We start from the raw sequence: 15,374 nt of genomic DNA, 5'->3' as shown, positions 1-15,374 counted from the left end.
GCAGGAAAGTAACTCTGAGAATGCAACACTGGCAAAACCTAAGCATCACGGACTTTACACTCTGCATAGGGCGTTACAGAAGACGGTGATAACTGTCTTTAGGAGTGAGAGAGACAATGACGACGGTGTCGGGTGCCTTGGGAAAGGATTAGAAGACAGCGAGGAAAGAAAATGGTGTTTCCGACAATATATAAAGCCGCACGAGTTCCGCAGGAACTCTATTCAGCGAACACGTCCACCCAGGAGCAGACAGGAGGGAGGCGGGGCGCAGGAGCAGCGCGCATGCGCTCTCCCACTCCGGCGGCCGGGAGGATCTGGATCAGGAAACCGGAGTGCGCAGGAGGGCAGCTGTGCGCAGGTACCGCAGTTCCTGGCCGGCGTCGGGAAGGCGTTGCCCAATGGAGACTTTGTTTGCCGACTCTGTCCCACCCCCTTCGCCCTTCCCCACTTCCGCTTCCGGCGCGCCGCTGTGGTTCCAAGATGGTGTCGTCGGTGTTCGGGTCTCGGGTGTCGGGGCTGCTGAGCCGGGCCCTCCCACGGGTGGGGCGGCCCATGTCGAGTGGCGCCCATGGCGAGGAGGGTTCAGGTACAGGGGCTCGGATGGGGGTGGGGCCTCCACGGCTCTCGGGCGACGTGGCGGATCTGTGACCTTGGCGGGAGGCCTTGCGGGGGGGGGGGGGGAAGGCCGAGGCTGACGTTGTGGCCCCGCCGCAGCTCGCATGTGGAAGGCCCTCACCTACTTCGTGGCGCTGCCCGGGGTGGGAGTGAGCATGCTCAACGTCTTCCTGAAGTCGCAGCACGGAGAGCACGAGAGACCCGAGTTCGTCGCCTACCCTCATCTCCGCATCAGGACCAAGGTACGCACGCCCTGCGCCTTTGCCGCCCTTCAAGCGGCCGTTATCTCATTGCCCACCCCCCAGCCCAAGCTCTTGGGGTTCTGGGATCTTGGCTACCAGTCTGTGCGCAAACAGAACATTTTATTCTTGTTTTGCTTAAGGGAAGCCAGCTGTGGGTTACGTCTCCGTTTTCTTAAAGGTCACACAGTAAATGCCTTTAGGTTTTCGTTTTCCTCGATTTATGGCATCTCTCATCTTCTGGTGCAGTTTAGAAGCAGCCGTTTCTTGCATGAAAGCGTGGAGGTTTGAGGTGTCCGTTTATTATAAAGTGGCAAGCGCTGAAGGGGATTGGAGATTCGGCGTTTGGCATGCCGGGTGATGCTAGGTGCTTCGCGACCCGACTGCCGGTTTGTCTCTTACAGTGCCTGTCATTATCTTGGCTGTTCGTATAGACAGTTCAGTAATCTGCCCTCCGTCACTGGATGTAACAAGGGTGTCGTCTTCCCTAAGAACCGTGTCACCTTATTCACATGAGACTAGCCTCGCAGAAACTGATTCTAGAGTTGGATTTTAGAACCTGAGCCTCGATCTCACTCTCGCACAGCCTCAGCATGGGGAGGCAGAGCAGGTGGATCTCCTGAGTTCGAGGCCAGTCTGATCTACCTCGTGAGCTCAGGGCAGCTGGAGCTATTTAGTGAGACTTTGGTGGGGGCGGGAGATCTGACAGCATCCTGCCTTAGCCTCTGCCACTAGATGGCAGTACTGCCTCCTCTCCGTATCTTGCCCCCTTGAGCCGGGGTGGTAGCTCAGTCTGTAATCCCGTCCGTGGGAGGTGTCTGTAGCTTATGGCCATTTTCTGCTACATTGTAAAATGAGATTAGTTTGGGCTAACTAGGACTGTTTCAAAAAACCAAAAAATTGTGAACCACTGACCTAGAGTAATGCTTTTCAGACATAATGGGACAGGGCTGGAGAGATGACTCGGTGGTAATTAAAAGTGGCTTTAATCCCAGCACTTGGGAGGCAGAAGTAGGTAGAGCTCTGGTCTACAAGCAACTTCTAGGACAGCTAGGGCCACATGAGAAACCTTGTCTCAAAAAAAAAATTTATGATAGGTAGAATCATACATGTTGATAATCACAGCACTCAGTAGGCAGAGGCAGGAGGATCATGGTGTTTTTTTTGGCCAGCCTGTTCTATATAGAGTTCCAGGTTGGGTACATAAGGAAACCCTGGGTTTTTGTTTGCTTGTTTGTTTGTTTGAAGTTGGTGCTCCAAGGATGGCTCAGCAGGTGAAGGCTACCAAGCTTGAGCACACGAGTTCAGTCCTGGGACCCACTCTGTAGAAGGCCAGATCTACACCTGCAAGTCACCTTCTGACAATGGCCTTCATACACAAAACAAATAAATTGATTTTGAAAAAAAAGTAGTAGGTTAGCTGGATGTGGTGGTGCACTTCTTTAATCCCAGCACTCAGAAGGCGGAGCTCTGTGAGGTCGAGGCCAGCCTGGTCTACAAAAGAGAGTACCAAGACAGCTAGGGCTGTTAAACAGAGAAACTGTCTCAAAAAAAAAGAAAAGAAAAAGAAAAAAGGATTTCTTTATTTTAATTTATTTTAAATTATGTGTGAGTGCATGTGGAGGCCCAGGGAAGCCAGAGAGCGCTTCAGGTCCCCTGGGACTAGAGCACAGACAGTTACTAGCTGCCTAACGTGGGTGCTGGGAACCAAGCTTGGGTACTGTAAAAGCGTAGCACAGTACACGCTGCTGAGCCATCTCTCCTTCACCGAGTAGCTGTCTTGAGCTTGCTTTTCTTACCATCTACTTCAGGGGCCTCCCTCCCAGTTGTTCATTAGAACACACTAGTAATAATTGTGGGATGGTTGGGGGCTGGAGAGATAGCTCAGGTTAAGAGCACTGGCTGCTCCTTCAGAGGTCCTGAACTCAGTTCCCAGCGACCACACGGCAGCTCACAACAATCTGTATTCTGATTCTCTCTTCTGTGTACATGAAGACAGAGCATTCATACATAAATAAATAAAGTTTAAAGGGGAAAAGCTATGGGAAATTGAAACTATGCCAGTAAAAGGGCAGATTTTAATTTTGATTTTATGTATCATCTGTTTCGTGGCCTAGTTATTTATAAGCATTTTCTGGAATTATCTAATTGATGCCTTCATTCCACAGCCCTTCCCCTGGGGAGATGGTAACCATACCCTCTTCCACAACCCTCATGTGAATCCACTTCCGACTGGCTATGAAGATGAGTAAAGAGAACTTGGATCTTCCCCCAGGCAGCAAGGGACCACAGCACTGGTTTGGACCATTACTTTATGGACCATGAAAGCGCATGGGGCGCTAAGCTCATCTTTCCTTGTATCCTACAGTGACCATTACACTGATCTTCCATCCCTTTGCTTACAAGAGGAGATGGCCTAAATAAATAACTTAAAGTTACCTTGTTCATGAGCTGAATGTTGCAGTCTTGGTTTATTCCCAGAAATCGACACTACTTTGCTATTTTACAGTGCTTCAGATCTAGATTAGCCTACCAAATACTGTTTAAAATTGGTTCTGTGTTGGTTTCTTATGCTTAAGGTGGGTAAAGCCCAGAGCACAGAGCAGCTACCTATTGGGATGGGCTCTGCGACAGACACTGATGATCAATAGAATGGCTGCTGCTTACCACCTATGACAGGTGCCTGTGACAACTTAAAAGACTCTGTGGGCAAAATAGCACGTTCCAGGTCAGCTCAGGCTGCACAGCCCAATAAAGTGCTTGTGCTCATGCAAGCTCTCCTGGGTCTTAGTGTCCTCCTGTTCAAGTCTACCAAAGGAGTCAAGTTCCTACCTTCGAGTAAAGATTCTTTTCTCAGTCAGGCATGGTGGAACACACACATTTAATCCCAGCATTCAGGAGACAGAGGCAGGTGGATCTCTCTGAGTTCCAAGACAGCCTGATCTACAGAATGAGTTCCTGAACAGCTGCACAGAGAACCCTGTGTGTGTGTGTGTGTGTGTGTGTGGTGGGGGGAACAGCAGTAGCAGTAGTTACAAAATGACTCTGACATAGCCATTAATTGCTCGTCAAAAGTGAAGACCTTTAAAACAGCTGGAGTCATTTTCTGGAGAAGATGAAGTCAGGTAGGGTGGATAATCTATTTTCTTAGTTCAAGATGCTCCTGTTAGGTTGTGGTATAAAGCAAGGAAGCTATCAGTAGCTGCCCTTTTTAAGGCAGGGTCTTGTTATGTTGCCTAGGCAGTCTTGAACTCCTAGACTTTCTAGCCTTTCCATCATAAGTAGCTAGATTAAGGCGTGCACCACCATGCTGTTATTTCAAGGATTCTTTTTTGTTTCTCTGTGTAGCCCTGGCCCTTCTCTCCTGGAACTACTCTGCTGACCAAGCTGGCCTCACACTTGCCGACATCCACCTGCCTCTGCCTCTTGAGTGCTGGGATTAAAGGTGTGTCACCACCACCGCCCAGCCTATCTCAAAGTTTCTTAAGTCTATTGTAAAAGTTAAGGAATTTGAATGTCTTTCTCACCTAAGATGAAAATGATCACCATCACACCCCTCAAAAAAATAACAAGAAAGATTCTAAAAGGCCATGGTGGTGCATGCTTATAACCTCTAGGACTTCGGGAAGAGGAGTTTGATGTCCAAGGACTGCCACAGCCCAAAGCTAGCCAAGCTGCAATCCAAGACTCGTCTTAAGAGGAAAAACTAAACAAAAACTAGTGAGACGGTTCAGCAGTAGAGGTCTCGCCAAGTCTGACGACTGAGTTCCATCCCAGGACCCATGCACTGGGAGGAGGGAACTGACTCCTATATTGGTCTACATCCATATGCATACATGAGTCAACTATAAAACAATGCTGCCCCAGTGTGGTTGTTGGAAGAGAATGGCCCCATGGACTCATATGCTTAAATCCTTGGTCCCCAGTTGGTTGAAACTGGAAAGGAGCAGGGGGCATGGTCTTAGGGAGGTGTGTCACTGGGGACAGGCAGGCTCTGAGGTTTCAAAAACCCACTCCATTCCCAGTTAGCTTTCTACCTTCTGCCTGTGGATCAGGATCTAAGTTCTCAGTTTCGACTCCAGCTTCATGCCTGCCTGTCTGCTGCCATGCTTCCTGACATGACGATTATGGACTTAAATTGTCTGGAACTAGGGTTGGAGAGGTGGCTCAGAGGTTAAGAGCATTGATTGTTCTTCCAGTGATCCTGAGTTCAAGTCCCAGGACACATGGTGGCTCACATACAACCATCTGTAATGGGCTCTGGTGCCCTCTTCTGGCATGCAGCAGATCACTATATACATAATAAATAAATCTTATAAGTCAAAAATCCCTCTGGAACTAATATGGCATCTCTTCACAGCAGTAGAAAGGTAGCCAGCTCAGGCACCAGTGTGGTGGTCCACACCTGTAATCCCCATGCTTGGGAGATGGAGGCAGAAGGATCATGAGTTCATCTACTTGGCAAATTTGAAACCAGCCTGGACTACAGGAAACTTTGCCTTAAAGAAACAAAAGGGGTGCCTGTGTGCTGGAGAATGGTTAAGAGTGTTTGTTGTTCTTGCAAAGGACCTGGGTTCAATTCTCAGCACACACATAATGGTTCACAACCAATATGCACATACATGCATGTGAAACAGTATTCATTCACACATAGAAAGTAAACAGGCCTGGGGGTGTACCTCAGTTGATAAATACTTGCATGCATGAAGTCTTGGGTTTGACTCCCACACTAAAATCAAATGTGATATTAACTAAATCCCAGTATGTGGGAGATAGAGGCAGGAGGCTCAGGAGTTCAAGGCCATACCCAATTATCCACTGAATTCAAGGCCAGCCTGGACTACCGGAACCACTCACCTGTCAAGGAAGAAACAAAAGGCTCAGCTGGTAAAGCCAAGACAGGGCCTGAGCTGGATTCCCAGGACCCACATGGTAGAGAACTGATTATCCATGCACACTTGCACACACAAAATGCAATAGAAATACAGGGAAAAAAAGGTTTGTAAATCAGAGCAGGGCCTTGGTGGCGCACGCCTTTAATCCCAGCACTTGGGAGGCAGAGGTAGGCGATCTCTGATTTCGAGGCCAGCCTAGTCTACAGAGCTAGTTCCAGGACAGGCTCCAAAGCTACAGAGAAACCCTGTCTCGAAAAACCAAAAAAAAAAAAAAAAAAAAGGTTTGTAAATCAGACCTGGAGAGATGACTCAGGTTAAGAGCACTGGCTACTCTGGAGGACCCAGGTTCAATTCCCAGCACCCATATGGCAGCTCACAACTCCAGTTTCAGGGGATCTGACACCCTTATACAGACATAAATGAAAGCAAAACACCAATGCATATAAAACAAATATTTTAAAAAATTTTAAATCTGGATGTGGTGGAATACACTTGAAATTCCAGCACTGAAGAGGTAGAGGAAGGATTATCAAGTTTGAGGCCAGCCTGGAATACATGAGACTGCCCCCTACTCCAAAAAAAATCTGTTCTCTTTGCCATCTACTGGCTGCACTGAGTCCTTACAGCACTATTGTGCAGTTTGAGTTTAGACTACATGTACTACTCTTCAGCTTCCTTGTTTCCCTCATACAGGCCTCAAAAATCTGTGATCTTTTACACCCGTATCTTCCTAAAAACATAAAATGTCTGAAATGGCATTAGGGTTGATCAATTAAAGTGAAGTAATAATTAGTAACACAAAACAGATGTCAGCCCTTTAAATCAGCTTTCATTCTGTCCTTAGGGATATACTAAATTCTAAATTTAGGGAAGTGTGAGGACTACATGACATTGTTTTGGAACCACAATACATACTAATTTAAAGAAGCTATTATATAAGGTGGGTATTACAGTGCATATGTGTAATCTCAGCAAGCTGAAGACAGGCAAGAGGCCGGGCTGAACGTCAGATTCCTGACCCACGTGCTGCATTAGCTACCTAGGCTTAAACAAATCATCAAGTTAAGAAGCAGAGCTTGCCCTCTGCAAAATAATGAGATACATGGGGCAACGGGGCGGTAAGTGTTCTAAAAAGTACACAGTCTCAGGGGCAATGAGTTAAATCCGAATTTTAGAATTTATTCCATTTTCATGATTACAGACTTAGGGCACGGTAGGCAAACAAGTAAGCACCTTTCCCCCACTTAGCCAGATGCCTTTTATATGATGTGCAGACTGACATTAATCATGGAGCTGAAAGTTGGTCATAGCAAAGCTGAAATGTAGGTGATTCTTCCACAGCCACTCCAGGTGCCGGAGCTATGAGCAGCACTGTGAGCTCCAAAGTGATGTTTATGTCATTTCTGAAGCTTTCACTTGTTGTTCCTACACCTCGTTAAGGCAGGAGCTGAGTAAAGCTGTCTCCTACTTCGCTAACCTAGGCCGCCAGCAGCAGGGACTGACGCTGTTGTGTTTGGATCCCTTTCAGAGCAGTAGCTCCCGAGAGGGAAAGGCGGTCCCGACCAACTGTGCTCATGAATAGTGACTCCCGGGTAGTCCTTCTGCAGCAAAGCTCCGTCGGGCAACCTTGATCGTGACCAGTTTATCATTATTTACATTCAAGATTAGTTAAAGCTGATTCCAAACCATGTATTGTAACCAAAACCCCAAGAAGCTGTTTCACTGTAGCACACGGAGATCCTGCAAGATGCCAGCAAAAGTGAGATTGTCTCAAAGCAAAAGTGAGAGCTGCTCTTTTAGAAGTGAGAGGAGAATACTAAGAAGAAGAAACAAAATCTCCTCTTAAACTCCTCGAATCCCATGGCTGGCTTCACTGCCTTAGCTGACAAAATCCAGAGGCCTCTCAATTTACCGACATCTTCCAAGTGACAGGCAGGTCAAGAGGAGTTTTCAGGCTTTTCTTTGCCATGGCCCATGAACTCCAGTCCTTCTATAGGAATCTCTTTCTCCTTTATTGCTTTCTGATAGAAAAAGAAAATGAATTAGAGAAGTCTATGAAAGCTTGAAGTCAATGTTTTGTAGCTGCAGTGTAATGGCACCAAAGTGAACTAGAAAGACTTGAAATGGGGGTTGGAGAGATGGCTCAGAGGTTAAGAGCACTGACTGCTCTTCCAGAGGTTCAATTCCCAGCAACCACATGGTGGCTCACAGCCATCTGTAATGACATTTGGTGCCCTCTTCTGGCCAGCAAGCATACAGACAGACAGAACACTGTATACATAATAAATAAATAAATCTTGTGAAACCCACAATTTAAGGGGCACTCTTCTCTTTCAGGCATGGCATCAGTGTGTAGCCCTGGCTGGCCTCGGATTCACACTCCTGGGTAAAGGTGTGGACCACCATACCCAGTAATCTCAACAAAGTACCAATGTAAAGAGGGTAGGGCCTGTGTGGTCTGCACACTTGCTCTTGGGAGGCAGAGGCAGGAAGCGCCACTGCTTTGTCTTAGGGACAGCGTTCAAATCTATTCCAGTACCAGCAGGTATGTGACTCTGAGTCACCTTCACTGACTGGGAATCGGCTAAAAATCGTTCCTGAAATTGGGAGGATGTTTTGGGTTAGGTTAGGTTAGTGAAAGTGCTCCTACTGATCTGAAATCAAACCTTGCCAGCAGCAACTGGAAACTGGTAGAGAAAAATAGGGCAACAAAGAGATCATAACAAAACAATGCAACCGTCTAGAAAACAGTAAACATCATCCACTTATAAAAACAATGAAATATTGCGCTCCCAACAAAATAAGGTCACCAGACGCTAGTACATTTGAACCAGTTACTACTTCTGTGTGCTAGTTTTCCATCTGTAAAACACAGCAGCCAAACCTGGGAACCCGAACTCGATCCCCAGAGCCCTTATAAATGTGGAAGGAGAAAACTGACTCCGATAAGTTGTCCTTACCCTGATCGCGCACGCAGACACACACATTTTTAAGATACAGATAACTACGGCTACTTTGCAAGTTCAGAATGAGCACCAAATAAATGAACCAGAAGATGCCACTGTACTCCGTAGAAAGCAAAGCACCGCAAAAACATCCCGTGTGTCAAATGGATACCCAGGCAACGTCGGTGGGATGGCTGCAGCAGCGTCTGCGGCGAGACTCACCTGTACACACTGTTGGTAGCGTTTGAAGAGGTCGGTGCACGGGTCTCCGGAGCCGTCCCCTTTGAGGAACTTCTCGGCAAACCAGCGATTGAAGCATTGATCGTATTCGCGCTTCATATCAGTACAAGCCTCTCCGACGCTGTTCATGGCGATGGCGGCTGCTGCGACGGCAACCGCGGCGCACTCTAATGTCGTCAGTATCGTGCGCATCGCTCCGCCTCTCGTCACTACGGCGGTCGAGAAGCAAAGAAATGTGGGCACGGGCGGTGTCGGTACGTTTTCGGGCTGCGCCGGATCGGTGCCGAGGCTTTGCTTCCAAAGCGGGCCCACAGGGAAAGGTCCAGGCGGCGGGGCAGGGGACCGGCACTCCATCCCTCTCCCCGCAGGGCAGTGGCCGCGTGCCCGCCGAGAAAATAGAGCATCTGGAGCGTCTGGCGCTGGTAAACTTCGGCAGCCGTGAGGCGGTGGCCCGGTTGGAGAAAGCCATCGCCTTCGCTGAGCAGCTGCACGCCGTGGACACCGAGGGGGTGGAGCCCCTGGAGTCAGTACTGGAGAACAGGTAAACTCCCGTTTGCGGCCTAGAGGTCTTCCAGGGAACCCAGGGCACCTTCCAGGCTGTTTCAGGTCCTTTCAGTGTCCTTTGCATGATTGGGAATTTGCCCAGTCACCGTAAGGACGTCTTCTCCCTTCCCCTAGTTCATTATGAATCATATTATTCCCTGTTAGAATCCTCTAGCCTTCTTAGTCTCGGTGTAAATAAAAACAAAATCCGAGCTGCTTGTTAGACATCGTCTTCGAATCCCTGCTCCTTGGAGCCCCTGCTTATCCACTCGGATGTACTGTTTCCTCAAGTACCCTTCAGCTTGTGTTGGCTTCCATAACTTTTTCTCAGCAAGCTAAGGTCATTCCCGCTAAAGTGTTTGCACTTGTCGACCTGCGCATCAGATTAAATATCTGAAAGAATTAAATACTATTATATATTTTGGAGACCTTCTCCAGTCAGTTTATATACTAATATGGCATATCCAAATAACATATAAGCTGTGCCTTCTATATTTGAAACAAGAGTCTGGCTATACAGGCACGGGCTAGCTTTAAACCCAAGGTTGGCTGCCTCCTTAGTACTACTGTCTGTAGGTCTGTATCATCGCACCCAGCATGTTTCATTATTTACTTCTTTGAGACAGGGTTTCATATAAATCAGGCAAGCTAAGGATGACCTTGAATGACTGATCGTCGGCAGACCTCCATCTTCCAAGTGCTGGGATTATAGGTTGTTGAGCAACCATCATGCTTACATATCCCAGGTTGGCCTTAAACATGCGGCAGTCCTTGCCCGGTTTCTCAAATTCTGGGCTTATAGGTGTGAGTTAGTTACCATTCTTGGCTTGAAAGTGTTGTTGTTGTTTTTTTTACTAATCTGTGTGTATGAATGTTTGGGCTTCTTTTTTAATATTTATTTATTATGTATAGAATATTCTGTGTATATGCCTACAGGCCAGAAGAGGGTACCAGACCTCATTACAGATGGTTGTGAGCCACCATGTGGTTGCTGGGAATTGAACTCAGGACCTCTGGAATAGCAGGCAATGCTCTTAACCACTGAGCCATCTCTCCAGCCCTGTCTGGGCTTCTTATACGCTGTACGCCACATATCTGGTGCAGAACAGGGCGTGGGAGTCACTGGAACTAGAGTTACAGATGATTGTAAGCCACCATGTGGGTATTGGGAATCAAATCTGGCTGACCTGGAAGACTGACCAGTGCTAACCACTGGGGCCATTTTTCTAGTCTCCTTAGTGACACAGAGAGCCAAATCTGGAACCATGATCTTTATGTGACGTGCTTCTGCAAAATTTGAACCTTGTTAGTCTCCTGTTCTTCTTACCTTCCAGTCTGTGGTTCCTTCAGGTCTTTGATCTGAAGCTCAGGTCCATTTGCCTGGTGCTCCCCAGCACTTCACAACAGAAGTCGTTTCCATTCCAATCCCTTCAGATGTGCCACTGCTTCTAATGGAGCCAAAAGAGAGTTTCTTCATGGCCCATTTCTCCAAGCCAGAACTGTCATGTTCTTTCAGAGTTTCTTCATGGCCCATTTCTCCAGAACTGTCATGTTCTTTCAGCTTCTTGAGTCTCTCTTCTGTTACTTTCCCCTCACAGTTCTCAGCTCTTGCTCTAACTGCTTTTTATCTCACCTGCTTTTCTCCTACTTATTTTCCTTTCTTCTTAAGCTGTCAACTGCCATTAAATGTCCATTCCTTTATAGTTACATTCTTTATGGTTCTAGTGGTATTCAAAGGAGTTATTAATCACAATATATCTACTTGAATCTCATTTCTCTGCTTAGATCGGTGGTTCTCAACCTTACTAATGCCACGACCCTTTAATACAGTTCCTCATGTTGTGGTGACCCCCCCCCCCAACCATAACATTTTCATTACTATTTTTTGTAGCTGCAATTTTGCTGCATAAACATCTGATATTTGACCTTTAGGGGCTGTAGCCCACAGGTTGAGAGCCACTGGCCTAGGTGCTGAGGAAAGACACTGGTAATAGTAGTGAATATCTTGGAGCATTAAAACTCACTCATCTTGTAGACTCGTGGTGCAGGAAGACAGGTGCGGTAGATACTTAGTAAACAGTTGGCCTGAAACTGGTCATAGTGGCTTACATCCATAATCGTAGGGCTTGGGATGCTCAGACAGAGCTAACACAAGTTTGATTTCAGCCTGTGATATTGAAGGAGACCCTGCTTCTAAAAAACAGACAAATAGAGACCAAGAGTTGGCTGAGCAGTTAAGAATATCTGCTGCTGCTCCTGCAAAGGACCCAAGCTGAGTCCCAGCACCCATGCCAGGTAGCTAATAGCCACGCATAACTCCAGCTCCAAGGCCTCCGAAGGCACTGGCACTCACATACACAGACCCCTCACATATGCATAATTAAAGATATTTTTTAAAAACTTCTAAACAAATAAACAATGCCCCCAGAGCCAGTAAGAATGAAGTCCTTGGTTGATTCCTCACCACTACCAAAATCAAACAAAATCAAACTTTTCCTCAGAGTCATCCAGGCCTGTTTAGTGTTTCAAATTCTGGAGCTGCTTCAGAATGCGGGCCCGCTGCTGTCATGTCCGTCCATGTCGTAGCACATGTGTGGAGGGGAGTTGGTTTCTTCCATTTGGGTCCATGGGGTCAAAGAGCACTTTTACCTGAGCCGTTTTTACTACCCCCCCCCACCTTTTTTTTTTCTTTTTGTTTGTTAGTGTTTTTGTTGTTGTTGTTTTTCTGAGACAGGGTTTCTCTGTGTAGTCCTGGCCATCCTGGAACTCGCTCCGTGGACCAGGCTGGCCTCAAACTCAGAGATCCGCTTGTCTCTATCCCCCAGGAGCTGGAATTAAAGGAGTCTGCCGTCACTGCCACCACCAGGTGTCCTTTAGTTAAGAGTGTTCATTGTTCACGCAGAGGACCTGAGTTCAGTTTGCAGCACTCAAACCAGGCAGCTGAAAACTGCATCTAACTCCAGGGATCCGATGCTTCTGGTTTTCATGGGCACCTGTACTTGTGTGTGCGCGCGCACACACACACACACACACACACACACACACACACACACACACATAATAAAATAAACCTTTACATTACATATGCTGTTTCCAGCAATTTTACAAAGCCTTTTTCTTTCTTTTTTTTTTTTTTTTTTTTTTGAGACAGGGTTTCTCCGTAGCTTTTTGGTTCCTGTCCTGGAACTAGCTCTTGTAGACCAGGCTGGCCTCGAACTCCCAGAGATCCGCCTGCCTCTGCCTCCCGAGTGCTGGGATTAAAGGCATGCACCACTACCGCCCGGCTACAAAGCCTTTTTCTTTACTTCTGTAAAGGAAGGAAGCTAAAACAGGGATAAGTACCTCATGGCATTGAGACTTAGAATCTACTGTGTTCTTAGACAGTCTCCAACAGAGTCCTAGCCCAGAAAGACCTGTGACTGCCTTTCAATGGTACAGCTGCAATGTGGTTTTTTGGTTTTTTTTTTTTCCCTACCTTCTGTGCTAGATATTGAATTTAGGGCCTCACACATACAAAGCTATCATTATACCACTGACATACAGCCTCACCACCCATTTTTTTTCCTAAATAAACAAATCCCAGCACTTGGGAAGCAGAGGCAGGCAGATCTCTGAGTTATATAGATTTACTGTGTAGACCAGGCTACTCTACACAGAAATGTCCAGGACAGCTAAGACTACACAGAGAAACTGTCTAAAAAACACACAAGCCAGGTGGTGGTCACACACACCTGTGATTCCAGCACTTGGGAGGCAGAGGTAGGTGGATCTCTATGAGTTCAAGGCCAGCTTGGTCTACCAAGCAAGTTCCAGGTCTGCCAGGGCTGTTATTTAGAGAAACCCTGTCTCAAAAAAACAAACAAAATAATCAAAATAGTTAGCTGGGTATGGTGTCTCATGCTTTTATTTCCAGCACTCAGGAGGCTAGTGTAGGAAGATCTCTGTGAATTTGAGGCCAGCCTAATCTACTTAATCAGTTACGGCTAGCCAGAACTGCATGGTGAGGCCCTGTCTCAAACAAAGACAAAGGCCATAGAAGTGCAACCTTCACTTTTTGAAAAGAAACTAAGGCCACAGTTAACATAATACTTTGGGCTTCTGGGGTGAGGTGGGGTATTACAGTAACATTCATTCAGGAGGCAGAGGCAGAAAGAAGGATGAAGAGTTTTGAGGCCAGCCTAGAATACATAGTGTGGGAAAACCACAGTCAGCCAGACAAGTGTGGATCCTCGAGCCAATTCCAACCCTCCATTCTCTTAACGTGAATGACAATGTCTCATTTTATGTTGGTGCTTCTCCTAGGGTTAACTCCTCTTTGCCAGTGATTTCAGATTCCTATTTATTGTTATGAGACAGGGTTTCTCGGGTAGCTGTCCTGAATGTGCTCTGTTGACCAGGCTGACCTTGAACTCAGAGGTCTGCCAGCCTCTCCTCCCAGGTTAAGGGTATTAGAGACTCCCTCACTTTTAATGAGTATCTAGAAACAGGTTGGCTCTTGTAAGGCACTTTGTTTTGAAATCAGTGTGAAACTGCTTGATTGTATTGCTGTTTAGTTTCACTGGTTTCTAATGCAGATATTTTACTTGAATTTTTTTTGAGACAGAATCTTAGTGTGTAGCCCTGGCTGACCTTACTTAACTTACTGCCCTTGTCTGAATCAGCTGTGTTCTCTTGTATGAGATTCATGCTGCATCTGGTGAGTCTCTGGCAGTGACATCATTGATTCTTGAGTACATGCTTCTCACTGGAACAGGGTTTGGGACATTTGTTAGTCTTTGATGTATTTTGCTTGTTTTAAAATATTTTGTGTATGTGTATGCCTGAATATGTGCCTGAAACTGGAGTTATAAGTGGTTGTGAGTCACCATGTAGGTGCCAGGAACCAAACATGAGTCCTCTGGTAGAGTAGCCAGTGCATCTAACCACTGAGACATATCTCCAGCCCAGATTTAATACAATTGTATCATAATTGCCCATTCATTTACTTTGCCAAAATTAATCTACTCATATTAATTATCCAAGATTTGCTACTCAAACTAGGGAATAATTACAGTCCTCAGTAACCAGGAGGACCTACAAACTGCAGGCTGCACCCCTACTGGGGATGGTAATTACAGCAAAGGCTGTTTTGCTCCCCTTTACCCCCCTTATTGATCCTATCTCTGTGCTCTAGAAGCCTCAAGTCCCTCAAAATCTAAGTCCGACCTTTGGGTTTTGCAGATGTTTGTACCTGAGATCTGACAATGTAGCAGAAGGCAATTGTGCTGAAGAACTCCTACAGAACTCCAGTCACGTTGTGGAGGAGTATTTTGTGGCCCCCCCAGGTATGTGTTACCCAGGGTAGTCAACAGTGGTTCAGACATGCTCACTGAAGATAAACACTATCTGAATACAAAAGGATAAACTGTACACAAGTGGTGCCGTAATGACAGTAGCCCATGAGTCATACCCACCTTTCGGGGCCAGTCAGTGAAAATGAAAGCGCAGTGCAGGAAGGGCTAAGGGTGTGTGTGCAGCAGACTGCATATCTCCCTGGGCCCTGTCTTCAGGAACAGCTAGCATTCCCTGGTGCTCTGGTGCCAGAGGAACCTGAGCCGATTTGCTTGGAAAACTTTTTGTCTGATATTTCCTCAACTTGTATTGGTAACCATTTCAAATAAGAAAAATTAACATGTCACATAGGCCAGCTGAAACATACCTATATATAGCTTATGTATCTCAGGCGTGGTTTGTAATCCCTGATGTAGCAACTTCATTTCCAACTTCACTATACACACTTAAAATGGAAGCTTGGGCAGCATCCTTTTGTCTCCTATGTTGAGTTTTCAGCCTCCACAGCAGACACAAACACCAGGCAGCTAACAAGTAAAGCTCTGGCTAACAAAGCTAACATATTT

General features: G+C 46.5%; 2 protein-coding genes across 2 annotated transcripts; one reads left to right on the top strand and one right to left on the bottom strand.

Annotated features, from left to right (window-relative positions):
* Window positions 1-267: 267 nt before the first annotated feature.
* LOC101999290 (cytochrome c oxidase subunit 6A1, mitochondrial) lies at window positions 268-3,305 on the top strand. The gene is made up of 3 exons (XM_005344307.3): window positions 268-586; window positions 715-857; window positions 3,023-3,305. Exons 1-3 carry the CDS (start codon window positions 283-285, stop codon window positions 3,104-3,106), a joined length of 531 nt encoding a protein of 176 aa, XP_005344364.2. The 5' UTR covers window positions 268-282; the 3' UTR covers window positions 3,107-3,305.
* Window positions 3,306-6,907: 3,602 nt separating this feature from the next.
* On the bottom strand, window positions 6,908-9,346 carry Triap1 (TP53 regulated inhibitor of apoptosis 1). The gene is made up of 2 exons (XM_005344306.3): window positions 8,917-9,346; window positions 6,908-7,770 (listed from the first exon to the last, which is right to left on the bottom strand). Exons 1-2 carry the CDS (start codon window positions 9,286-9,288, stop codon window positions 7,687-7,689), a joined length of 456 nt encoding a protein of 151 aa, XP_005344363.2. The 5' UTR covers window positions 9,289-9,346; the 3' UTR covers window positions 6,908-7,686.
* Between the last annotated feature and the right edge of the window lie 6,028 nt (window positions 9,347-15,374).

This window comes from Microtus ochrogaster, chromosome 2, assembly GCF_000317375.1.
Source record: "Microtus ochrogaster isolate Prairie Vole_2 chromosome 2, MicOch1.0, whole genome shotgun sequence".
Taxonomy (NCBI): Eukaryota; Metazoa; Chordata; class Mammalia; order Rodentia; family Cricetidae; genus Microtus; species Microtus ochrogaster.
This window is presented reverse-complemented; position numbering and strand designations above follow the sequence as displayed.

Excerpts from the sequence above, each read along its gene's own strand:
- LOC101999290 (XM_005344307.3), top strand. The coding sequence starts at position 283 with ATGCGCTCTCCCACTCCGGCGGCCGGGAGGATCTGGATCAGGAAACCG. Across the intron at positions 587-714 it reads CCATGGCGAGGAGGGTTCAG|CTCGCATGTGGAAGGCCCTC; the intron begins GTACAGGGGCTC and ends GCCCCGCCGCAG. Across the intron at positions 858-3,022 it reads ATCTCCGCATCAGGACCAAG|CCCTTCCCCTGGGGAGATGG; the intron begins GTACGCACGCCC and ends TTCATTCCACAG.
- Triap1 (XM_005344306.3), bottom strand. The coding sequence starts at position 9,288 with ATGGAGTGCCGGTCCCCTGCCCCGCCGCCTGGACCTTTCCCTGTGGGC. Across the intron at positions 7,771-8,916 it reads GCTACCAACAGTGTGTACAG|AAAGCAATAAAGGAGAAAGA; the intron begins GTGAGTCTCGCC and ends TTTTTCTATCAG.